Below are 26,299 nucleotides of genomic sequence, written 5' to 3'. Positions count from 1 at the left end.
CCACCAATGACAGAATTGGAGCAAACTTCCGACACAGAACCCCCCTGACAAATAGAAAACACTTAAAGGCCAGCCAGTCCAACTCCCTTCACCAGGGCAAGAAAACGTAATCAATGCCCTCCTGACAAAGAGCCTCACACACACACACACACACACACATATGAGATACCCACACACACAAATATAGTATCATAGATTTGAAAGAGACCCTTAAAGAAGGACAATTATGTGTTGCATGTTCCAGGGTGGGCAAACTAGACAATCTCCACATCAACACTGACAAAGAAACAGCAAAAAATACTGTTTACCCACAAGCATTACAAAAATTACATATATTAGAAACTAACACTTTCTAATTACTTTATTTTCCAGATCACCAGACTGGGCCACAGCAATGCGTGGCAGGGGACAGCTAGTTTGATAATATTTTAAGTATAGTATTGCAAATTTAAAGGTCCAGAAATCGTGCGCCAATGCCCTCTGTCGGAATCACCAGGGAAGGACGGGACCTCTAGCCACTTTCCTGCGGAATTCTGGGGTTTGTAGTTTAGGGAGGGGCCTTGAAACGGCTCGGCTAGTGAGACCCTGGGCCTCCCTGAACTACAAAATCCAGAATTCTGCAGGAGGCAGTCAGTCTGGAAAGTGGATAGATTCTCCCTTGATGTCTCCCTCTTGGAGTTCAGTGTTGGGATGTGAATGATCACAGCTCTATGTTTCCCAGCGCAAGGCGGCCGGAAGTTGCGCTAGGAGGCGGGCCTAAGCGAGGGAGGGACGGTCTAGGGACCCATAGGACTCAACTGGGAGTGAGATGCACGCTCAGGCGTCTCCCTTGAACGGACTTAAAGGGACAGCGTCTCTCTGCTGTTTTGCCTCTCCCTTAGAAATGCAGGCATCCACAGCGAGGATGTGGCTGCCTCTCCAAGTCAAACTTTAAAAGGTATCATGTGAAAAGGGAGGGAGAAAGGCATGTTGGGTCGCTGAGCAGAGGAGGAGGAACAGAAGGGTCAGAGGCCTTGCTTTATTTGGAACCACTTCCCAGGTATGTCCCTTTTCCTGCTTGGCGGTCCCCACAATGTGTGGTGTTGTTTCCTTTGGGCTATTCCACGTTCCTACTAACCCAGGATTGCCACCTTTCATTTGACTCCTCACAAGGATAAATACTAAGGACTTCCTACTTCATGAATCCACTTTCAATCCTGTCTCTGCCTCCTGCAGAATTCTGGGGTTTGTAGTTTAGTGAGGCTGTTAAAGTCTCCTCCCTAAACTACAAATCCCAGAATTCTGCAAGAGGTAGCAACCGGATTTAAAGCAGATTCATTCTGTAGTATGATGAGGCCCATCTATCAGAGGGAGCGGGGGAAAGTGTCTTCTTTGCATGTAGAATCGTCTTCTTTGCATGGGATTCAGTTCTTAAACAACAGAGAATTGACCATGGACTTCATCTCACGCGATAAGTAAAGTGTTTGGGATCGATGTTTTCCCCTTTAAGCTTCGCAACACCCCGTTTGGAAATTAAATGGATGATTTTCCTACCCCATCACACAGTTTCCCCTCTTTCCGCTTTCTTTTTAAAATGATCCCTTTTGCCTTCCCATCATGCAGGAGAGATATTTTGGTGATAGTATGATAGCTGGGTCCGGAAGCTTCGAGCGTTGCAGAGATGTCGCAAAGGAGGCTATGAATAAGGGAAGAGAGGGGGAGAGCAAAGGGAGGATAGAAAGGAGGGGACGCTTAGGGCAAGGTTTAGGGTTTGGGTTAGGATTATGGTAAGGGCTAGAGGTTAGGGTTAAGGTATGGTTTAGGGTTTGTGTAAGGGGTTAGGCTTAGGGTATGGTTCAGGGTTAGAGTAAACTAGGGTTTGGGTTAACATAAGGGTTAGGGTAAGATTTAGGGTTTCACCATTAAAGAACGCTTACATTCCTTCTATATTATCTGTCTCCGGCCTGGCTTACATTAGCTAAGTCTCTCTTGCGCAAACAGCACTCCCAAAGGAGCGATGCGGCATCTCCGTAACGCTCGGAGCTTCCGGACCCAGCTATCATACTATTACCGATATTTCTCCTCCCACTGTCTCCTCCCCCGTTTTCTTTGGATTAAAAAAGTATAAGGTATATTATAATTTCTTTTTATGAGTACTGATAGCTCTCAATTTGAAGGGTTGTTGTTTATTCGTTCAGTCGCTTCTGACTTGTCGTGACTTCATGGACCAGCCCACACCAGAGCTCCCAGTCGGCCATCACTACCCCCAGTTCCTTCAAGGTCAAGCCAGTCACTTCAAGGATACCATCCATCTATCTTGTCCATGGTTGGCTCCTCTTCCTTTTTCCTTCCATTTACCTCGGCATCATTGTCTTCTCTAAGCTAATTTGAAGGGTAACTCTATTTAATTTATGTTGTTTCAGAAGAGGTATAAATTGCTGTTCCTTCCTCTTCAGTCCCAAAACAGTAACAGTGGAAGAAAGGTATCAATACTGCCCATCTCAACTCAGCTTTCCATGATGGCATCATCGTTATGTTTACAAGCGATATGATTTCCCATCACACGTTAAATTTGATGTTTTTGTGCATCTCTGCACGGGGGATTGAAAAAGAAGGTGATTGCCAATCAACTTGGGAATTGTGGGGGATAAACACACTTTAGAACTTTGAATAATAATAATAATAATAATAATAATACTTTATTTATATACCACCCTATCTCCCCAAGAGGATTCAGGGCGGTTGCCAAAATAAGGCAGAACATTCAGTTGTCAAAAGAAAAACCATACAAAATTAAACATTATAAAACATAAACATAAATCCTATTAAAACCGTCACAAACATTTAAAAGCCAGTTTCAATTTTACTCCATCAAACGGGATTAAAATACCAATGGCCAGAATTGCAAAGTGGGCATGGTCAGCTATGAAAGGGCTGGATAAGGGCTAGGGCAATAGAGTATCATAGGGTCAGGGAAATGGATAAAGTGTAGAGCAGGGTCCTAGCTGATGGTCAAGGAACGGGCCTGGGACTAATAATTTTCGAAAGCCTGCTGGAACCACCAAGCTTTCAGGTCCCTGTGGAAGGAGGACAGAGTAGGGGCTTGCCTAGTCTCTCTGGGGAGGCCATCCAAAGTTGGGGGACCACCACCGAGAAGGCCTTCTCCCTTGCCCCCACCAATTGTGCTTGTGACAGTAGTGGGAGTTAAAGGAGGCCTTCCACGGCAGATCTAAGGGCCCGATCTGGTTCATACATTGAATTTGATCTAAGGGCCCGATCTGGTTCATACATTGAATTTTAACTTTGTATATGCATTGAATAGGTTTGAGTGGTTTTTAACCGTGAATTTGTAATACTGTTTGTATTTAATTCTGTTTCAATGTTTGTATATTTGTATATTTTAAATTGTGTACTAATGCTTTTATATTAAGCCGCTTTGAGTCCCTTTACAGAGAGATGAAACAGGGTATAAATAAATATGATGATGATGATGATAGAAATTGCAAGAAACCTCAAACCCATGGTACTAGCTTGCGTTGTGTGTGGCGCCTTTATATGTGGCGCCAAATCTATTTTTTACCTTAAACAATTGAAATATATCCTTATACTCAAGGAGATTGAAGGCATTGTTCTTAAGGCAGATACCCTTTCTCTGCACTCCTCTCCTTTCCCACCCAATCTCCTTACTCTCAATTGCAGATTTCCGAAACCTACTAGGCATTAGAACTCACTATAGTTGGTTTTTTTTTTAAAGGGACATCAAAGTTTAAAAGCTAGCAGTAATGCAATTTCAAAAGCCAAGGTTCCTGTGAAGGAGAAATGACAGGAAAAATAAAGTGGTGATATCTTCAAATTGCAGTATTCCTAACAATTAAATTAATTTAAAAAAGTTATTATACTAGGCTTATAAGGTGGGATTTTGGGAGAGAAATGTCAATGCTTGGTAGGAAACCATCCATGGGAACACCCCTTACTCCCTGTCACTGAAGTGATTCAACACAGGCAAATTTGACAGATCCCATCTCACATATTTTCCTTGTTTTCTCCCATTTCCATGAGCATCAGGAGCTCAGAAGATGCTTTCCAGTTATTCCTGTTTCCGAACACTTCAGAGATAGTTCACAGACAGAGCAGCATGGGCAAGAGGTGGGGGTCCCCTTGAACTGTATGATGTTTTAGTAGTGTGTAGAAACCGAGGGAGGGGGGGCTTACATACAATGAGGTCCTGAGTGTCTGTAACAGGCATGGGGTATCTGAAGAGCAGGGAGGAAATCTGCCTTCTTGAGTTTCCAATCCAACCCTCTGAAAATGTTAATTCAGTCCTTATTTATTTATTTCGAGCATTTATATCCTGTCCTTCTCACCTCCAAAGGAGGACTTAGGGCAGCTTATAGCAGGCAGCCATTAGATGCTAACACAATACATTAAAAAACCACAGTTACAATTAACAATGATTGAAACAATGATAATTCAATTTAAAAACAGTTCTTGTATCAAACTGGATGCTTCTTTTGAACATCAAAGTGAGGATAGCAGCTTTGGCCATGAAGTTCATTTGGTCACCTTACGGCAGTCTCCATTTCTTCTTCAAATTAGATTTAAGGGTTGTTGTGAAATTTATGGGAGGGATGGGGAGAACCATATGCTTGCTCTTAAACTCCCTATGTTGTAGAAGGGTTGCCCATCCTTGCTATAGAAGACGATCTTTCTACATCCATTTTACCTCATGTACAGCGTATCCCCCTACCTAGCGTATTACTACAGTACTTTCTCAAACACATTCTAGATTTTTTGAAGTTGATGAGTTGGCAGTCTTTGGGTCAGGTTTAATGTTCAGCTTTCAGTGGGGGTCCTAATCCATTTTTGTCTGAACTTCCTGAAATCGGGAGGAAGAATATTTGTTTTCTGTTTATATTTTGTTTAAATCTACATCAGAACTTTTCAAACAGTTCATGTTAGTGTCATATAATTTAGACATGCACCATTTCACAGCACAGTAATTCATTTTTACTAGCAAGCAAAAGATTAAACAAACTCTTTATAAGAGATACAGACACATACATATTGTAATAATGAAATGTACGGGGACAGTAGGGGCTATCTTTGGTCATCTCATATTATAACTGATGTCAGTCTAAATCCACACATCTTCATTCTTTTTTGTTCCTGAATTCATGGTATTATTATTATTTCATGCAATATTAAAAATAGAAGATATAGCTCATCTGTTTAAGTCTGAACACATGCCATCAGTCAGACCAAGAAGGTTTTATCAAAGACATTCCATAATTGAGAGTTTTATATAATGGCTTAGGACATAAAAAGAATAAAGTGATTACATAAATCAAACATACAGAGATGAATATGGGAATCATTTGAGCAATGACTTATCTTCATGACCGCAAACCGCTTAGGCTGTGTGCCAATTTTCAGGCCTATCTAAAACCTGGGCTTTCTTTCAACTGGTACCAAGGATAGCAGCACTTCGATACACCATCTGTAGTTATATGCAAGGCAACTATCTCGGCTTTCACCTTTTGCCATTCACTCAGAGAAGGGGTTTCTTTTTATAAGAGTTAAGGTACAGCACTTTCATTGACCCATGGATAGATTGACCCAGGTTTTGGGGTCAATTTTTAATTAAAATTTCTAGACTTATACATGGGTATATAAGGTATTCACTTCAGTTTATTTCACTTGAAACTGGTTCAGTATCAGGGCTGAAGATGCCATCTTTTGGCGTCCCTTCTCTGAATTTCCTAATATCATTCGGCAAAAATTGATCTCAAAACAGCAATTTTCTTTTATCAGTACCAAACGGGGAGAGTTCCATTGGTTTGTGTATCATCTTCCCTTAATCATCCATAGGATGTATTCTCAAGGAGTATGTTTATTTATTTATTTAAAACATTTATATTTTGTCCTTCTCAACCCTTGAAGTGGGGCTTGGGGCGGCTTATAATTGGCAATCATTACATGCCGACAGATAACAATTACAGCACAGCAATTGACATAAACAGGTCAATAACAGTAAAAAATACATTAAATTGAAATGTCACACTTGGTGACTGCAATGTGCTATTGAGTAGACAACATTTCAGATTTTTGAAGTAAGACATTGTTTTATAGCTCATCGAGTTTTGTATAATACATTGATTATAATACATGGTTTCCCCTGGTAACTACATTACAGTGTGTGCATAAAGTCCCACTTCCCTGGGTTTTTGTTTTGTTTTGTTTTTCAGATAATTCAGGCATAATCTGGCATGGACACTTTTGCCAGCCACAGCTGCCATCTCCTTCAGCAACTCCATGATCAACGAATTCAAGGACTCCTCTGTGATTGCATGCTGGTGGTCAAAAATGTTTGTTTCAAAGCACATAAAAATGTCTTAGCTGCTTTTAGCCAGTATTTCAGGTATGTTGTTAAAGTTTCTTTAATCCAAGCAATGGCTATTACACATAGCCCATCCTTATTGGAAATCTCATTGAAGTTAATGGAATTTATGACAGGGATGAATGGATTATATGAAGTGCTTGATTATGGACAGAAGTATTCTACTTGCAATGCAGAAGTGCTAAGGCACATAATCTAGGGAAAGATTTAAAAGGAATATATGCTGATATTGACATTGGAACAGTGGACTAGTAAGATTTAGTAAACTGTGTATGATTTCATATAAACCTTGATAGGCTTTTGGCATCCTTGCATATTAATGAGGTAATCTTGCTGAATTGTATGTCACTGCAAACATGAAGTATTTCTTGGTGGCTGGGCAATTTTGGGAAGAGCTATAACTAGGTTTTCAGTCAACTTCTTAAAGTAGGATTCAATCATTGAAACTATGAAAGGATACTTAAAGGCACAGTAAAACTTGCTATAAAGCCATGAAATTCAGTAACAGACTCTCTAATACAACTAGTATTTACAACTAGTAGGAAAGGAACAGGCTGCTGCTCATGGGCAGTAGCTTTACAATGAATGCGGTGTTGGTGAGAGAAAATGAAAATACAAGGTGGAGTCATAGACCAGCTGCAGGCTTTAGCATCCTGGAGACAGACAGGACATTATGTTTGGGTAAACGGATACAGTCAAGATGTGGTTTAAACATTACATTTCCTGAAATATATAAAGGAGAAAAAACCTTCTCACTTTTATATTCCAAAAAACATGGAAAAGAAGAATGATGTACTTCCCTCACTTCTAAAACTTCTGGAATCTTTTCCCTCTGTCCCATGTTTGTTTTAAGAAATACTGTTTGTTTTGCGAGAGCCTTGAGCATCGGAAATCCTGTTAGGAAACATCATATTTCTCCTTGATCTACATACACATTGTGCTACTAATGCTGAATAAGTTCTAGTACTCCCATCTGTTACCATGCAAGAACAAAAACTGATATTCAATAGAGAATGTAGAAGTCCAACTGAAATCAACAGGATTTATTGCCAGGCACATGATACAGGGCCCTCTCTGAAAGCCTCAGTTTACTTGAAACCAAAACTAAGTTTAAAATTCTTAATATTAATTAGTTCTAGAACTGAGTTGTGTCTTACAAAGCTAGACTGGAGGAGGATATTGTATTGAACAAGGTATCAATTAATAAGAGGGCAAGGGTCAGGGTTATCTAACATGTTTAATCCACAGCTAGTAAAATCATGCAAAACAAGAAATTATTTTCCATTTGAAGAAACTATATAAATAGTTCCTGGGCACCAGCCTTTCTTGGCTCAAAAGTTTTGCTTTTTGAGCAAGAGATGCAAAAGAAGAAGAAGAAGCTAAACCACATTGGATAACTGTGACTCTTCTTTAAACAACTTCTGATTTCAAAGATGCAATTTCTTTAAACTAAACTTCTGATTTCAAAGATGCAATTTCAATCTTGAACATTTATGGAAGGGGAACATTTGATGCTACGTTTTTCCAGGATAATCCACCTTTTCTAAAATTCAAGAAGTATCTGGTCTAGTTCCCGCCTCTCCTTTTCCTGTGTCTGTTTTGGTTTTGTAATAAAGCAGACAATTAGGAATGTGTAGAAACCTTTGTGAAAGCAAGTATAGACTTTAATTTGCAAATTACGGTACTTGCATTAGTTTCTCTGAGGTCTCAGCCAAGTTTTCCGCCATGATAGGTAGATAGAATTTGAGATCTATATCTATGTACAAGCAATTTTCTAAAAAAGTATTGTCCTACTGTAATTATTCCAATGCAGATTGTTGAAAGTAAAACTCATTTAATTCTGTCCTGAATGGTTGCTAGTGAAACTGCTCAAGTAATGGATTTTAGTAAGTCCACTTTTCTCTTTATTAGAATGCTATCTACAAAAAGTTATGTAAGAATGTACGTTTTGTGTTCTTTTTATGCTTCTCCAAAAAGTCTCACTTTTCCTTCCTAGGACCCTGTTTCAAAATTCTTCAGGCCAGAAGAATGATGTCTTCCACTTGGATATTATAAATGTTGGTGGCATAGGCCAGATCTTGGATTATATGTACACCTCTCATCTTGACCTCAACCAGGACAATGTACAAACGTTGCTGGATATTGCACAGTGCTTGCAAGTGCAGAATGTTTTGAACATGTGTCGCTCATTTATGCAATCCTCCACAGCTGCAGAACAGCCAGCTGCTATACCTTGTAACAATGCCTTTTCATTGCAAAATACTGTAGCTCCAAATATGAATTGCGTGAGCGATAGCACTAATTTACTGCATGCATGTTCATCAGGTGAGCAACCTTGTAAAGTCTTGGATGATCATAGTCTACATAATTCACAAACCATCTCATCTGATAATATCAACAACAAGAAGCAGGATTCCAAAGATGCGGATTGTGCAGGTCTTTCATTGAAACAGTCTACTTGCCATTACAAACTTCGCAACTTTTATAGCAAACAGTTCCACAAGCAAAGTATTTCTCCTGACAGAAAGATATTACCAGAACTACCCTCTAATTGCAGTGCCTCTTCAGATCAAAACTCGGCTAAGAATGATTCATATACTATCAATCAATCTGAATGTGTTTTGGAACCATCTGATCATTTACCACCAGTCTTTCTGGCTCAGCCTTTAAATGAGCATCCCAAGGATCAAGATTTAGATGGCACCACACAGATGAGGCTCAAAAAAGCAGTTCACCTTGAAAAACTAAATTTCCTACGGTCTCAGAAGTCTGCAGAAGAATGTGCTGCACATAAAACTGCAGGTGAAGACCCAGCAAGGGAAACACAGCCAGAAAGGCAAAGTAGCATGGAAACAACAAACATTGAAGCTACTGAACAAACTGAAGTCAGCTCAGATTGTATGGAACAAAGTGCTGAGGTTGTATCATCGGAGGAGGCTTCTGAGCCAGGTAGCCAGTTACAGATCTTCCTTTCAGAGAGACAATATCCATGTTCACTTTGTGGAAAAGCTTTTAAACATCCAAGCAATCTGGAACTCCACATAAGGTCTCACACAGGTACAGTAATTTAACGCTTCCAAAGTAACTTTTAATATTAAAATGAAGAGATAGAATATATTCTGAACAGCTGAGAAGACACATACAGTGCATATGATGCAAAAATTACAGTGTCCCTCACATGTAGTACTGGGCCCAGGAGAGGTATTCTTCAAACCAGGGAATAGCCTGAAACCTCTGTGGTTTATGGTTGTAGCCAGAATTATTATTACGTTGACAACGTGTTGGATGATTTTTCTCGCAATTGTTAAATTTTCACTTTTAGTGTGTTGCACTAGAGCCCTGAAACACCTTTTCACCACAAACCACACTCTGTCCAGGCAATCCAGTAAGTAAAAGTTTATTAAGAGAAGAGTAGATAAAAAAGAAGCAAATCTAAAAAAGAATCTAAGTTCAATAATTTATTTCCAAGATAGTTAAGATTCCAAAAACCTTTCAAATACAGTCCCAAGAGTCAATCCACAGATAAACATGATAGCATGATTCCAAGGCAGGCAACCTGGGAACAAACTTAGAAACTTGAAGACATGAATCCACGAACATAGGGCCAGGAACCGAGAGGTGTTCACCTTAGCTCTCACAAAGGATTGTATTAGCAGAAAACCACGTAAAAGGCCTCAGTCCCCCCCATGACATCATTCCTCACGCACCTGCTTTCCCTCTCCTTATCTCTTTAGCTGCTGGGAAAAATGAGTCTGTCTCTGTTGTATGCTCTGCCTCAGAAGTTCCAAGCACCTTGACCTGGACAAACATTTGCCTCCCACATTTTTCTCAGTCTGCATTTGTCATGAAAACTGATATCTCTTTCTCCAGTCTCATGGGAACTTCCAGGAGATTCCAAAACAATTCTCTCCAGACCACTTCTATCCTCCTCTGGGCCCTTCAAATCTATCCCAGCATCCCCTTCCTCATATTCTGAGCACTACAAGCTACAGCATAGGGAAGGAAGCTCAAAATACATTTCATAGTGTCTTGACATTTTTGATCAGCTGCAACTTGAAGTGCAAAACAGTATTGTTTCTTCTTTCAGGTGAGAAGCCATTTGAATGTAACATTTGTGGGAAGTGTTTTTCACAGGTACGAATTCAAGAAGATTTTTTAAACTGTTTAAATTTGAATCTGTTTACAAACCATCCACCTGTGAACTTGTTATTTGTACTGCATACATGTTGGGAGTGCTGTAGGAATTGTCAAATAGGATTAAAATTTCTAAGAAATACTTTAATCTTTATATTTGGTGGGAGAAACTATAGAAAATCTACCTTCCCTGCCCTCCCATGTTGCCCTGTTCTTGAGTATAATATTGGAATTTTTCAGTAAATTAATCATTTGTCAGTGTCATCAGAACTATACTATTTGAGTTATTTATAAATATTGTCTTTAATATCTGTTTCATTTTGTTTTTTGTTTCCAGATACCCTTGGTGTTTGTTATTTGTTTGTAGACTGGTTAAGTCAAATATACATTTTACTCTACTTCAGTAAAATGTATCTTTAACTTAACTTGGCAGTCAATGAATAGCTACATCTTTCAGTGTATATTTATTAGAAAATCTGCAAGAAAAGCAAAATGGTAACAAAGACATCAAGCCTTTGGGAACTTGGTGTTAAGTTTAGACTGAGTCTGCTTTGGGTAGATTACAAAACACACAGAATACAGTTGCAAAGTTGGCAATGTCTAATCTTAAGGGGCAGAATTTCAGTCGCAAAAATGGGAGATTGTTTTGCAAATGCCATATTGTTAATATTTGGAACTAGAATAAGATTCCCATTTCCAGGCATGAACCTATATTGACACCTCTCCTTATCTTTATAGGCAGGAAATCTCCAGACTCACTTGCGTCGACATTCAGGTGAAAAACCATATATTTGTGAAATCTGTGGGAAAAGGTTTGTATGACTGTGAAACTTCTGCATAATTGTTAGGTGAATGGCAACAATCAGATGTCCTGTATGTTGGAAATGGCAACCTTCTTCAAGCCTCCTATACTAGTGATTTGTTGTGTATATAATTCAGATTGTTTACTGTATTGTATATGTGTGTATTGGTATGCAGACCATGTGACCAGATTTGGGACTTGTTCAGGACTCAGACTCCATTTTAGAATCATTATGCTGCAGAAGCTATTAGACTTTTCAGACTTGACAGAGAATCTATTAGACTCTCAGACCAGAGAGATGCTTTAGACCAAATGCTCAAACTTTTTAAACAGAGGGCCAGGTCACAGTCTCTCAGATTGTTGGAGGGCCAGATTTTAATTTGAAAAAGATGCATGAATGGATTCCTATGCACAGTGCACATAACTTATTTGTAGTGCAAAAACACTTAAAAACAATACAGTAATTAAAATGAAGAACAATTTTAACAAAGATAAACTTATTAATATTTCAATGAGAAGTGTGAGCATGCTTTTTTGGCTTATGAGATAGGATTGTTGTTGTTGTATGCTTTCAAGTCATTTCAGACATATGTTGATCCTGAGTGAGGGCCGGGTAAATGACATTGGAGGGCCGTATCCGGCCCCCGGGCCTTAGTTTGGGGACCCCTGCTTTAGACTATGGTCTGTTGATTATAAGAATTATGCCCTGTGTTACCTACACAGAAACTACTTCAAATCCTATCTGTAACTGGATTGATATGCACAGTATCTGTATGCTGTATGAAGTTTGTGAGTAAACCAACGATGTTATTTTAAAGAATTCTGCTTTATATTTGGTCTCTTGAGAGCATGATTTAAAACAAGATGCTTTTGGGCAACTGAAAGAACACTTCTGAAACTCTGCTATATACTCTGTTTTTTGTGCATTGGCATACCTTTGTCACTAACAGTTCAAAGAGATGTTTAGGATAGTTTAACAGCTTAGAAACCTAACTGCCTTGCACGAATGCTGGTGTATATTTACTATTAGGAAGAAGGTTGATTCAAATGAGTTTTTAACTCTTAGGTAAAGTTAAAGGTTTTCCCCTGACATTAAGTTCAGTCGTGTCTGACTCTGGGGGTTGATGCTCCTCTCCATTTCTAAGCTGAAGAGCTGACGTTGTCCATAGACACCTCCAAGGTCATGTGGCCGACATGACAGCAAGGAGTGCTGTTACCTTCCCGCTGGAGTGGTACCTACTGATCTACTCACATTTGCATGTTTTTGAACTGCTAGGTTGCTAGGTTGAAGCTGGGGCTGACAGAGGAAGCTCACACCTCTCCCTAGATTTGAACCTGCGACCTTTCGGTCAAAATGTTTAGCAGCTCAGTGATTTAATCCACTGCACCACTGGGGGCTCCCTTTTTAACTCTTACCAGGAAGATTCCATTTCCAAAAGGTTATGGTGAATGGCTTCATTTTCCCAAAAAGTTATAATTTCTAACACGGTCATGCCTTTTCAAAAGATTTTTCCAAACTGTAACCAGCCCTCCAAAGAATAATTTTTCAGAAGTCGAAATAATCAAAAAGCTCGAGTTGTTTCTTTCCCCCCATGCATCTTAAATAAACATTTCATGGTTATGTTAAACTCATAATATTAGTTTGAAGAGTTCTTCCAAAATAAAATCAAGTTATAGTTTACAATCTCATTTTGATGGAATTGCTTAAATTACATTTTTTGTTATAACATAATAGTTTGAAGAAATCAGATAGTCCTAAGAAGATGAGGCAAGAAAGATGTCCAAACCACAGTATGGAGAATTGGACAGTGCTGTGTACTAGTGCTATGATGCACAAGATTTACTGTTCTGAAATGTATTAAATAAAGATCAATTCCTGGAGGTTGATTAGTTAATTTTGACTTTAGATAGTCTAGGAAGGATAATGTTTGTGGTACCATATGTCAAGTCAGTGCAACAGTAAAAGACTGCCAGTTAAATATATGCCAACATAGCAATTCCAAACGAGTACAACTCCAAGAAGTTGAAAGGCACTGTAATGAATACAAGAAAATATAACATCCAGTTCACTACAGTGGTAATTTCTGATGCAAATCTCCTAAAATTATGCTTGTCCCAGAATAAAATCCTTATTTTTCAAAAGATTGTGATGAAAGATTCATAATTTGTCTGTTAGTCTGGTTTTAACCAGACATGGGGGGGGGGGGGGGGGGAGCATTGAAAACTGAGAAGACTTTGGCAACATCTGGCATTAGGCTCTATATTTCAGGAATCAGTCCTATTGAACTAGAACTTACTAAAGGGAGCGGGGAATCAACAATCATTTAACTAGCACTTTCCTAAGAACATTGTGTGGCCCTTGACTTTCATGTAGTTATGACTTCAACAGCAAGGAAAGCCCCTTGAAGTCATATGAATGTTGGATTCTCTATGGACAGTTCCCATATAGAAATACTGGTTCATAAACTGATACCGTCGGTCCACAAGCCCAGCAGTATCTTGGCAACTCTTTCCTAATATCCATAAAGAAGTTTTAAAGAAATTAAAGTCCGATTTCAAAAAGGCTTGTAAACAAAGTTTTAAATTATTTTACAGATTTGCTGCATCTGGTGATGTCCAGCGTCACATTATTATTCACACTGGAGAAAAACCACATCTGTGTGACATTTGTGGTCGAGGTATGTTGAAGATGAACCCTCTTAAGGATTTAGGAATAGGCAAAAAGCATTCCAAATTCACAGTCCCACTGCTTGGCAGTATTGCTGCTTGTCTCTAGTTTTGCTGAGCCTAAGCAAACTCTAGGTCAGGGCTTCTTAAACCTTTTCCACTTGTGATCCCTTTCCACCCAAGAATTTTTTCAGGATCCCAAAGTATATTGGCATATAAAATATGTATAGAAATCAAACAATTACTGAAAATAAATCAATATCTGCTAGGCTGGCTAGTTTAACTTTTTATGAACTACAGCTGAAACATTTCTTTTGTAGAGACCACAGTAAACACTACAAGTTGTTGCTAACAGATTCCTGTGAATGTCTAGGTCAGTGGTTCTCAACCAGTGGGTCCCCAGATGTTTTGGCCTTCAACTCCCAGAAATCCTGACAGCTGGTAAACTGGCCAGGATTTCTGGGAGTTGTAGGACAAAACACCTGGGGACCCTCAGGTTCAGAACCAGTGGTCTAGGTGTTCAGAAATCTTTTACTGTTGCCAAATGTTTTGGTACCCCAACATTGTGCTAAGGATCAGGAGCCATAGTTTAAGAAGTCCTACTCTAGGCAAATGTGGAAGATGGTAAGGGCCAGTTGCTTGGCAACAGTGGGCAGCATATATGTGACTGGAAATAAGTGATTGATGAACCCAAGATGAATCATTGCAGATCTCAGATATCTGATTCTTTGCCTGAGAACTTTGGCAAAACTTTTCAGGCAGGAGGATAACTATGCCCTCCATGGTTTGTACATGTAAGTAATTATTTTGATCCTGTTTCTCTTACATCATTTCAGGTTTTAGTAACTTCAGTAATTTAAAGGAACATAAGAAGAACCATACAGTAGAAAAAGTTTTCACTTGTGATGAGTGTGGAAAATCATTTAACTTGCCTCGAAAGTTAGTAAAGCACAGAATTAGACACACTGGAGACAGACCATATAGTTGCTCAGCTTGTGGTAAGTTTTTTAAAAACCCTAATTTTTATTGTAGATTTTTTTTTCAAAACCATGTGATAATAACTGGATTCTAGAGTTTACTAACATCTCTTCTTCCTATGATGAAATTTACATTGTTAAAAAAATCTATTTAAAACAATAACCTTTTCCTTTGGTGTTCATGTTTTCAAAACATCCAATTGAAACAATGAAAATGATTTCCTACTTGGTAGGATATGTTCTATCCTGACAAGGCATTTCTGTTATTGTCTGTTGCCTATTTATGGGATTATTATTATTTGATAGATAACAAGATTAGTACACAGCAAACAAGATCACTATTCTGGCTTTTGCATTTGATCAATTGTGACTAAGAAATGCAGGAAGGTTGGGTTGGAATCCAGCCTGGAAGCCCTGCATTTGGAGGTGACAACAGCTGAAACAGCTGCAAGACAGGATGGGAAGGAGAACCAGCTCAACAAAATTGAGGCACTAAATACTACTCAGTTCATTGGTGACTGTGAGCTGAGTTGCAGCACCAAGTGAAAGCCCAATTTGTGCTCGACTGCAAACAAATTCACAGTGATACAGATATTCCTATGCTCATCGAAGCACCAGAATTAGATTGCACTCAGAGCATTTATACATGGGACAATGTACTACTTGGGGCTCAGACTCAAAACTGTCTAAGAGAATTGAATTCAGAACACAGATGCCACCAGTGGAGGTATCATCATCATCAATAATAATAATAATAATAATAATAATAATAATAATAATACTAACAACAACTCCCCAACGGGGACTCGGAGTGGCTTACATGGGGCCAAATTGCAGTAAAATAAACAACATAACATTAAAATGTAAAACATCAAAACATATAAAACAATATACACAGAGCATAGGAACCAAACATAATGACAGAGAGCGGGCTGCATGTACATAAAATGATTTAAAAGCTCCGGGTGAGATAAGGGGGCAGAACTAATTGTAAGGGAGAACTCAGAGAGAGATAGGAAAATAAACAAACCTTCCCACATTGGGGGGGACGGGGACTCCAGGGACAAGAACATTGAGGGAGCACTAGCATGCACCATCCTTATGCATCTGATCGGCTGAACTTCACTATCTAATGATATACTAATCAAGTTACAAATGTCTGTGCCTTACCACATTGTGATCAGTCTCCAGAATATTCAGGCATGAACCTCCACTATACTGCTCTTGTTAAATAGCTGGTCTGCTGTAAGTTTGTCAATACAGAGCTGAAAACTAGAGCATTTATGTCTACCTTCTAAAATGCAACCAAAGACTTAGGCATCATGCAGATGAGGTCCTGGATCTTTCAGCTAAATGATTAGGCAATGGATTCTCAGTTCAAGCAAAGGGGCTCAGGGCAGCAGTTACAAATCACCCTGCAGCTGCTCTGGAATCAGTATGGGACAGCCTGAAGCAGTGTTATGGCAGACCTAAAGCAACTGAGAAGATAATCTAAAGGTCAAACTTTCTAAAACAAAGACAATCTAATGGGAAAATATGAAGCCCAAAAAGTTTCCCAAAGAACAACCTAAAAAAGCAAATGTTTATTCTGTTATTGATGATCAAAGCAATAGATTGCAAGCTAAATTTGAGTTATTTGATTTATTTGGTCTGCATGTTGCTGATTCTCCATATATTTCTATAACATGTACAGGGCTAGTAGATATAGCAGGAAGAGGAAGTAGCTATTGGTAGAATTTACATCAAGAGTACAATAGTCCTTGTAGTGCCCCCTATTCACATAGACTTGATCTTGGGTGAATCATAGTTGGCAAAGTTGGCCAAGACTTGAGTGAGCAGACATGATAATGGGGATTCCTTTTACAACAGAGGTAAAGTAAATGTGTGTAAAGGTTTCCTCTTCGTTGACTGATATTCTGTTCAATCTAGTATGCTGCCACCATCTGTGAAGTCATAGGCTATGCTGCCACCAATTTGTAAACGTTTCCTATTTAGTTTATTAGTGGATTCTCCTATTTTCAAATAGATTCACTGCTACCACTCTGTAGTGTTTCTTTTGTTGTGTAGCGAGGTTTTTCTCTCTCTTTGAAATAGTACACTGAGGCTTGAGTTACTAAAACAAAAACAAGTTTATTTGGAGTATGGGAGGGTCTTAATGGTTTCAGAGTTCTCTTCTCCTGAGGTATAAAGCTTCACGAGTTACAGTTTCAACAAATCTTAATATAACTTTAGGATGTCTTTTACTTCACCAACTATTTCTTTAGTTGTTACACTTCTAAATATGTTTCCTTATTTGACAGATTAACTAAAGTCAGTCCCTTGTCTCCCTTCAGCTTCCTGCTGAAGTAAAGATTCCCAGTAGGATTTGTTCTCCTATTAGCACACAGCTAAACCACAAACCTAAATAAGTCCCCTTGACTTATTTAAATCACTCAGGCTAAAAGCTTTCCCTTAGTTTGGTTCACTATACGTTTGAACCACCTTCCCTTTGGCTCGATGACCTAAGGACTGAAGCCTCAAAATGTCTGCTTCTGGTAAGTGCAGTTGGCTCCACCCCTTTCTCCATGGCAACCTATCTCAGAGTGCTGAGCTTGGTCCCACCCCTCTAGTTCTGCCATTTCTAAATGGTTAACCCTTTATGTACATCCATAACTGTCCTTTACCTCCTGAACACACACCCATAATAATATTCAACCATCTAAGCACATACATGTACACACAATCACATTTAACTGTAGAGACACACATACACAACTATGCCTAACCTACAGTTAAAAATCAATGCTTCATCACAATGTGCTTCACAATTCTAGTAAAGAAAACTTCTTGCTCAATGAAAAGATTTTCCTATATACTGTAGGTCAAAAGATGCTCTGGAAAAAAGTGTTTCAAACAACCAAAAATGGAACTTGTTCAAAGATTAATCTAACAGCTGGGTGGCTCCACTTTAATCTTAAAACCTTAGAGTCCCTGCTGTCTCCCAGCAGAACAACATCCTGCAGACCATGCCACGAGGCCCGTTTCAGCAATATCTGATGCAACCCATAGAGTAAAGAGAGGTCTTCTTGGTATTCTGTATTTATAGGTACTTCAAACTGAATTTCTTTGGAACATTTCCTATTATATTAAACGGTTTTCAAAAGGTTTTGAGTCTGTTTGGAAGAAATATTTTACAAAGTGAACATAGTGTTAAGGCTGCTGCTGGAAAGCATTCTTTTCAGTTTTGCAAAGACAGAGATAAACAACAAACTCTGAAGTATAAACAACAGAAAACATTTGAAAAACAACTTTTTCAAATATACAAGGTAATATTTTGTATGCATCGTTGATACTATTTTTCCTGTCTTTTGTAGGAAAATGTTTTGCAGGATCTGGTGACTTACGAAGACACATCCGAACACATACTGGGGAAAAGCCATATAACTGTGAGACCTGTAATAAATGCTTCAGTCGTTCAGCTGTCTTACGTCGACACAAAAAAGTCCATTGTAAAGATGATAATGAAAGTTCAAATGCTCTAGATGACTTTTCTCAAACAATGGAAATCTCAGACCCTGAGAAGTCACAGAACTCAGACTCTTTTACACAAGAACTTTCAGTAACTTTGTTGCCAGCATCCATGAAGTTTCCTGTCCAACCAAATGAAAATTCACCTAGTGAATTGGACAGTTTCTGCAAGGTACAGTCCCTAGTACAACACAATGAATGTACAAATCAACAGAAAATGAATTTGGATCCTGTCAAATACTGCAAATCTCAGCAAAGACCTAATCGGACATGCTCTTATAAGGAAACAAACCCATTAACTGAGGACGAACCTTTGCTCCATTCCTCTGTGGGTGGTAATTGTAGTGGTGAACTGAATAACCGTATGTCTCCTATTGAATGTAGAAATAACGAGGGCCCATTCTTCTCCAGTGTCACCCTCTGGGGTTTAGCCATGAAGACTTTACAGAACGAGAATGAATTGGGTCAATGAGAAGTAGTGCTAATGCTGTGTCAGTTTTGTACTTGACAAGAGATATTCCTACATGGCTATTACTATTACCTTTTATAATGATTATGATTAAATATTTATATATTGTAATACTTTAGAGCAGCAGCTCTCAAACTGTGTTCCACGCGACCCTAGAGTTCCGCAAAAGCATCATAGAAGTTCTACGAAAAACCTTAAGAGCCAAATTTAAAATGGATTTTAAAATAAAACCACATCAGGACAACTATTTGATTGTTTCTAATGTGAAGGAAAGGGGAGCACAGGTTATCTCCAAACACCTCTTCATCAAAGGACGTCGTTTTGTCGTAGAACCACATCTCAGACAGAGGTGACCTCTCCAAGGAAAGCACTTGGAAAGTTTTTCTAGCAACATCCAGAAAAGTTCCTTATCTTATAAATACTAACGCATCACCATTCCATTCAGTTCAGTTCACAGCAATTTCATACATGTAGTTATATTCAAAATATTTTCTCTTCCATTTCCAAACCGATTACCTTATATAAAGCTCAGGCAACGGGAATAGATGAAAGGAAGAACTCTTCTGGTTTACAATGCTTAGAAATAATCAGGAATAGAGTTAGGATTCCATGCAAAAGAAAAGTCTTCCAAAGAGTTCCATGACCAAAAAAGCTTGGGAACCGCTGCTTTAGAATAATAATAATAATAATAATAATAATAATAATAACAACAACAACAACAACAACAACAACAACTTTATTCTTGTATCCTACCACCATCTCCCCAAAGGGACTCTGGATGGCTTACACACAGCACAAGGTGCCTAAAAACAGAGCATAAAATAAAACACAATATAAAACACAATATAGTAAAACACATGGGCATATAAAACACTGACTGAATAGAACTGTGGTTATCAACCAATGTTGGTAATCTGCTGTAAATGTGGCCAGGCTGTAAACAATAAGACAAGGGAATGGGGTAAGTGCAAAGCTGTAATAATGGAAAGAGTATCCAAAGTATTTTACATATTCACTTTTTAATACTTGCTGATCTAAAATTGACTGATCTATTTTTTGTCAGTCCATGATAGAGGCAAAATTCAAGGTGGGAACTTCATGATTAAAGACAGATAGATTTTTAGGGGCCTTTAAGGGTGGCAGAGCAGGAGACACATTCATCTGATCCATGGGACACAATTCAGTATGGACAGTTGAGCTCTTTCTCAATTTTTGTTAATTTCAATTAAACCTACCAGCCTGTATGCATCTGGAAAACACCATTTGGATTTATTTTTTTTTTGCATCGAGTGTTTTAATGGAGACAGGGTAAAAATCGGACTATCACTCTCAGAGTTGGTCCAGAACATGTCATTTTCACTGCCATCAGGTTCATTTTAAATGCAGCACCTTTTAAAGGATTTTAAAATCAGGCAGCTGATACCCAGCATGCAACATTAGAGATTCTGTCATCCCTCCCTTTCTTGGCTTTAGGTTATGACATCATGAGGAAAAGGTCTGGTCATACTGGTCTTGGGGAACATTTTTCTTTTAAATATTAAAATGCTGGAAGTTTGTGTCCATCTGCAGCTATAGCCAGAATTACAGTTACTGCTTCATCTATTCTGATGTTTTCATATGAACTTCTATTGCTCTTTCTCTGCTATGGTCTATTTATGTGGCATATCGAACCAGATTGGTGTCTTGTCCTCATTACTAATCTACCCCATCAAAAAGTTGCCTCTCTTCCGGAGCTCAATAACATACTGCTAGAATGTGCCAAGTCATTCTTCAAAATCTGTCTGGAGCTTGTGTCGTATCATCATGCATCATTTCAAAGAAAGGCCCATGTGCTTCATAAAGTGATCACCCATCCTCAACTGGCCTTAAACACTTGCCTTGGAATACTGAGGACTGTAGATGCCTTACTAGCTTCATTCCTTATTTGAGTCACTTGTCACAGGTAAATCATTATGCCTCCTTTCCCGTACAAGTTTCAGAAATTCTTGATTTATCACTACGTTTCTTCCTCACTGTGGTAGTAGCAAATATCACTAATTTGTGTTGCTGCTGCCATAAGCGAACATGGTTCTCTGCTATGCAGAATTGTCTTACAGCTTACCTATTCCCATGCATTTCTGCCTGGAGAGTCACTTGGTTTGATTCCAGATTCATATGATACCCTTCACTTTTTGCTTTCCATCTCAAGAATTATAAACCACTCTTTCTTATTTCATTGCTTACAATAGTTGGCAGAAAATATTGCAGTTTTCTTTCTTAAAACTAAGGTTGACAAAGGGGATAATCTGAATGATGCCAAAAAAGGCTATTACAGACAGGTTGGTGGCCTTCCAAGTATAGTGTCTCGGCAGCAGATACGTAGGTGACTTTGGAGTCCTATTATTGACCTGCATGTTCTTCCACAGTGAGGGCATCAGTTTCTAGGTGGAAGGTGGTCCCAGTCAGGGTTGGCTTCACGCACCTTCCACTTGGCATATTTCTCCCTTTCGCCCTCCATTTGTGCCTCTTAAAATTCCACAGCACTGCTGGTCACAGCTGACCTTCAGTTAGAGTGCTCAAGGGCGCTCAAGGGCCAGAGCTTTCCAGTTCTCGCCTATGCCACAGTTTTTAAGGTTAGCTTTGCCCATCTAGACTATAAAGCAACACTGGCTGGGAAATGGTGGGACCCTTCCCTCAGTCAATTACAGTAGCCGCCTACTGCAGCCCCTGGTGGCACTGAAAGGTCAGCGGTTTGAATCTGGGGAGCAGGGTGAGCTTCCATCTATCAGCTTCAGCTTCTCATGCAAGTACATGGAGAAGCCTCTCACAGAATGGTAAAACATCTGGGCATCCCCAGATGCGCCTGACACAAAAAAAAACCCTCCTACCTACATGAGAGAATGTGTGCGTTTATTTATCCTTAGTTATTGAAGACCACTTTGTTTTAGATCAGAATGGTCCCTCTTCCCAGAAAAGGCTTTTAGCCAAGCCCAGGAGATATGGGGCTTAATGTATTTTGAATTACATTTATGAGAACAGAAATTCATTTTTCTTTCATAATTGGAAATTTACAAAGGTGAGCAATGACTGCAGCCAAAACAGAGGACATTTAATCAAGAGACTAAAAATTAATGTCAAAACATGTTCTTCTGAATTCCCAGGCAGAATGATATCTATGTTGAATATTGGATAAATGTGTCAGTCGTCCACATTATCTGCACTGAATTGGTTTATATGAGTCTACACTGTCATAAAATCTAGTTCAAAGCAGATAATCTGGATTTGACATGGCAGTATAGAAAGGGCCTGAGTTCCACCTGGAAAAGGTTCAGTGATAGTGTTATATTGGGGGAATTGTATGTGTCCTATAACTGGCCCTAGACAAAATGTGACACCTTTCATTTAAAAAAATGAAGTATATTAACTGGGTTGTTGTAGGTTTTTTCGGGCTATATGGCCATGTTCTGGAGGCATTCTCTCCTGCCTTTTCGCCTGCATCTATGGTAAGCATCCTCAGAGGTAGTGAGGTCCTCATTACCTCTGAGGATGCTTGCCATAGATGCAGGCGAAACGTCAGGAGAGAAAGCCTCTAGAACATGGCCATATAGCCCGAAAAAACCTACAACAACCCAGTGATTCCTGCCATGAAAGCCTTCAACAATACATTGAAGTATATTAATTTTTCTAGAAAATGCATTAATTAGAATAGCAATAGCAAGAAAACAACAAATCACATTCTGAAGTCATCAGATCTCAAGAGCATTCCTTGAATCAATCGGGTGGTTCATTCAAATGGTAGTTTAACTCATCAGGGAAGTTGCATTGCTCAAAAAGCACTCAGCCAAAACCTGGCCATATGCATTCCTTTCCCAATATGTCCACCCCCCAGAGTGGGCATACACAGCAGATGGCAAACAGCTTCAAGTTCAACCAAAGACAGTTTGTTGAAATTTGCACCAGACCTCTCTGCCAATCAGCATCCAAAGTAAACGGACTTTTAATCAGAAATGGATGGTCCTTTAAACCAATGGGACTGAGGATCCGGAAACCAGATCAGTTTTTCATCACTTCCAATGACTGTAAATTCTTATGAAATGTCTGTACCGGAGGTGCTAGGGTTTATCAGATCTGGGATCACTTGCCCAATATCCGTTTTGGTCATCAGCGAATAAAAATCTCTGTTCCTTGGAAACATTGGAACCAGATACCCTGGGAATCCAAACTCTGCAATTGTGGTAACATTTTGCCCTCACAGAGCACATCTTGTTTGCTTCTTGCACTCGGTTACTCGTACTGCTAGCTCTCCTGCTCCTTCCCTTGCTTGCAGTGCACCCCATGCTTGCTTTTTGCACACTGTCTGCTCACTCTCAACTTGCTCATGTGGGAATTTCTGTGGATGACTCATTTGTTTAGAATGTTTGACTGATCAATGCCTCTGTCCTATATCCCATATCTGGTCTTATACAAAGCTAAAGGAAATAAAGTTTATAATCTGACCCAAATGGACACTAATCTTGGTAACACCCAACGATCCAGGTAATATGGCAACCTTAGTTATATTTCTCATCTCTGAGAGGTGGTTGGTTGGTTGAAAGTGTTACATCTATGGCTGGATGGCTCTTTGTCAGGAGGGCTTTGGTTATGTTTTCTTGCCCTGGCGAAGGGTGTTGGATTTGGTGGCATTAAGTATTTTCTATTGGTCATGGGGGTTCTGTGTGGGAAGTTTGCCCCAATTCTGTCGTTTGTGGGGTTGAGAATGCTCTTTGATTATAGGTGAACTATAAATCCCAGTAACTAGAACTCCCAAATGTCAAGGTATATTTTCCCCAAACTCCATCTGCGTTCATATTTGGGCATATGGAATATTTGTGCAAAGTTTGGTCCAGATCCATCATTGTTTGAGTCCACAGAGCTCTCTGGATGGAGGTGAACTACAACCTCCAAATTCAAGGCCAATGCCCACCAACCTCTTCTAGTGTTTTCTGTTGGGTCATGGGAGTCCTGTGTGCCAAGTTTGGTTCAATTCCATCATTGATGGAGTTCAGAATGCTCTTTGATTGTCGGTTAATTCTAAATCCAAGCAAATACAACTCCCAAATGACAAAATCAGGTTGTTTTTTTTAGTGATGGTCACTCCTTGGGTTAGTAGGTGCCTTGTGGCCAAATTTGGCGGCAATTCGTCCAGTGGTTTTTGAGTTATGTTAATCCCACAAACGAACATTACATTTTTATTTATATAGAAGACTAGCTGTTCCTTGCCACACGTTGCTGTGGCCCAGTCTGTTGATCTGGAAAATAATGTAATGAGAAAGTGTTTTTCTTGATGCTTGTGGGTAAACAGTTTTTCTTGCTGTTTCTTTGTCAGTGTTGATGTGGAGATTTTCTTGTTTGCCTACTCTAGAACATGCAACATATCATTGTCCTTCTTTAGGGCCCCCTTTCAAATCTATGATATTATATCTGTCAGATAGTTATATATATATGTGCGTGTGTGAATCATATATATCTATCTGTATCTATGGCTGGGTGGCTCTTTGTTAGGAGGGCTTTATGTTTTCTTGCCCTGGTGAAGGGAGTTGGACTGGATGGTATAAGGCTGCATTTCTTAAACCTGGGGGTTGGGACCCCTGGAGGGGGGTTGTGAGGGGTGTCAGAAGGATCGCCAAAGACCACCAGAAAACACAGTATTTTCTGTTGGTCATGGGGGTTCTTTGTGGGAGGTTTGGCCCAATTCTATCATAGGTGGGATTCAGAATGCTCTTTGATTGTAGGGGAACTATAAATCCAAGTAACTACAACTCCCAAATGTCAAGGTCTATTTTCCCCAAACCCCATCTGTGTTCACATTTGGGCATATTGAGTATTCCTGCAAAGTTTAGTTCAGATCTATCATTGTTTGAGTCCACAGTGCTCTCCAGAGGTAGGTGAACTACCACTTCCAATCTCAAGGCCAATGCCCATCAAACCCTTCCAGAATTTCCTGTTGATTGTGGGAGTCCAATGTGCCAAGTTTGGTAGGGTTCAGAATGCTCTTTGATTGTAGTTGAACTGTAAATCCCAGCAACTACAACTCCCAAATGATGAAATCAATATTTTTTGAGTGATGGTCACTCCTTGGGGTACTAGGTGTCGTTTCCAAAATTGGTGGCAATTCATCCAGTGGTTTTTGAGTTCTGTTAATCCCACAACCAAACATTACATTCTTATTTATATACTAGCTGTCCCCTGCCATGCGTTGCTGTGGCCCACATGGGGGTTCTGTGTGGGAGATTTGGCCCAATTCTATCATTGGTGGGGTTCAGAATGCTCTTTGACTGTAGATGAACTATAAATCCCAGCAACTACAACTCCCAAATGTCAAGATTCTATTTCCCCCAAACTCCACCAGTGTTCACATTTGGGCATATTGAGTATTTGTGCCAAGTTTGGTCCAGATCCATCATGCTGTGCTCTCTGGATGTAGGTGAACTATAACTCGAAAACCAAAGGACCTTTCCAGTATTTTCTGTTGGTTATGGGAGCTCTGTGTGCCAAGTTTAGTTCAATTCCATCGTTGGTGGGATTCAGAATGCTCTTTGATTGTAGGTGAACTATAAATCCCAGGAACTACAACTCCCAAATGACAAAAGCAATTGTTTTGAGTGAAGGACATACATTGGGTTGTTAGGTGTCTTGTGTCCAAATTTGATGTCAATTCGTCCAGTGGTTTTACTTACTTACTTACTTAGGCGATCCTTCGTTGGACGAGTAAGATGGTCTTTCATTATGCGTTTCCTTGTGGGTTTGTAGGTGGCTGTGGAGCCCTATTCTTGACCCTAATCTTCTCCCACAGTGAGGGCATTGGTTTCCAGGTGGAAGGCGGTCCCGGTCGGGATTGGCTTGATGCGCCTTCCTCCTGGCACATTTCTCTCATTCGCCCTCCACTTGTGCCTCCTTGAATTCTGCAGCACTGCTGGTCACAGCTGACTTCCAGCTGGAGCGCTCACAGGCCAGGGCTTCCCAGTTCTCAGTGTCTATGCCAGAGATTTTAAGGTTGGCTTTGAGGCCGTCTTTAAATCTCTTTTTCTGTCCACCAACATTCCGTTTTCTGTTCTTGAGTTCTGAGTAGAGCAACTGCTTTGGGAGACGGTGGTCAGGCATCCGGACAACGTGGCCGGTCCAGCGGAGTTGATGGCAGAGGACCATCGCTTCAATGCTGGTGGTCTTTGCTTCTTCCAGCACGCTGACGTTTGTCCACTTGTCTTCCCAGGAGGTTTGCAGGATTTTCTGGAGGCAGCGCTGATGGAATCGTTCCAAGAGTTGCATGTGACATCTGTAGACAGTCCACGTTTCGCAGGCATAGAGCAGGGTTGGGAGGACAATAGCTTTGTAGACAAGCACCTTGGTAT

At 39.7% G+C, this 26,299-nt stretch overlaps 1 protein-coding gene across 2 annotated transcripts; it reads left to right on the top strand.

Annotated features, from left to right (window-relative positions):
• The first annotated feature begins 705 nt into the window (after nt 1-705).
• On the top strand, nt 706-19,050 carry ZBTB49 (zinc finger and BTB domain containing 49). 2 transcript variants are annotated; one of them, XM_060777979.2, is made up of 8 exons: nt 706-1,039; nt 6,225-6,397; nt 8,373-9,433; nt 10,464-10,510; nt 11,249-11,322; nt 13,908-13,990; nt 14,816-14,977; nt 18,310-19,050. In XM_060777979.2, exons 2-8 carry the CDS (start codon nt 6,246-6,248, stop codon nt 18,933-18,935), a joined length of 2,205 nt encoding a protein of 734 aa, XP_060633962.2. In that variant the 5' UTR covers nt 706-1,039; nt 6,225-6,245; the 3' UTR covers nt 18,936-19,050. The 2 variants fall into 2 exon arrangements, with proteins under 2 accessions (XP_060633962.2, XP_067325057.1); XM_067468956.1 differs by lacking the exon at nt 706-1,039 and adding an exon at nt 4,022-4,125.
• Nucleotides 19,051-26,299: the final 7,249 nt, after the last annotated feature.

The sequence above is a fragment of the Anolis sagrei genome, chromosome 5 (genome assembly GCF_037176765.1).
Source record: "Anolis sagrei isolate rAnoSag1 chromosome 5, rAnoSag1.mat, whole genome shotgun sequence".
Classification (NCBI taxonomy): domain Eukaryota; kingdom Metazoa; phylum Chordata; class Lepidosauria; order Squamata; family Dactyloidae; genus Anolis; species Anolis sagrei.
Note: the sequence above shows the minus strand (reverse complement) of the source record. Positions and strands in the feature narration are given on the sequence as shown.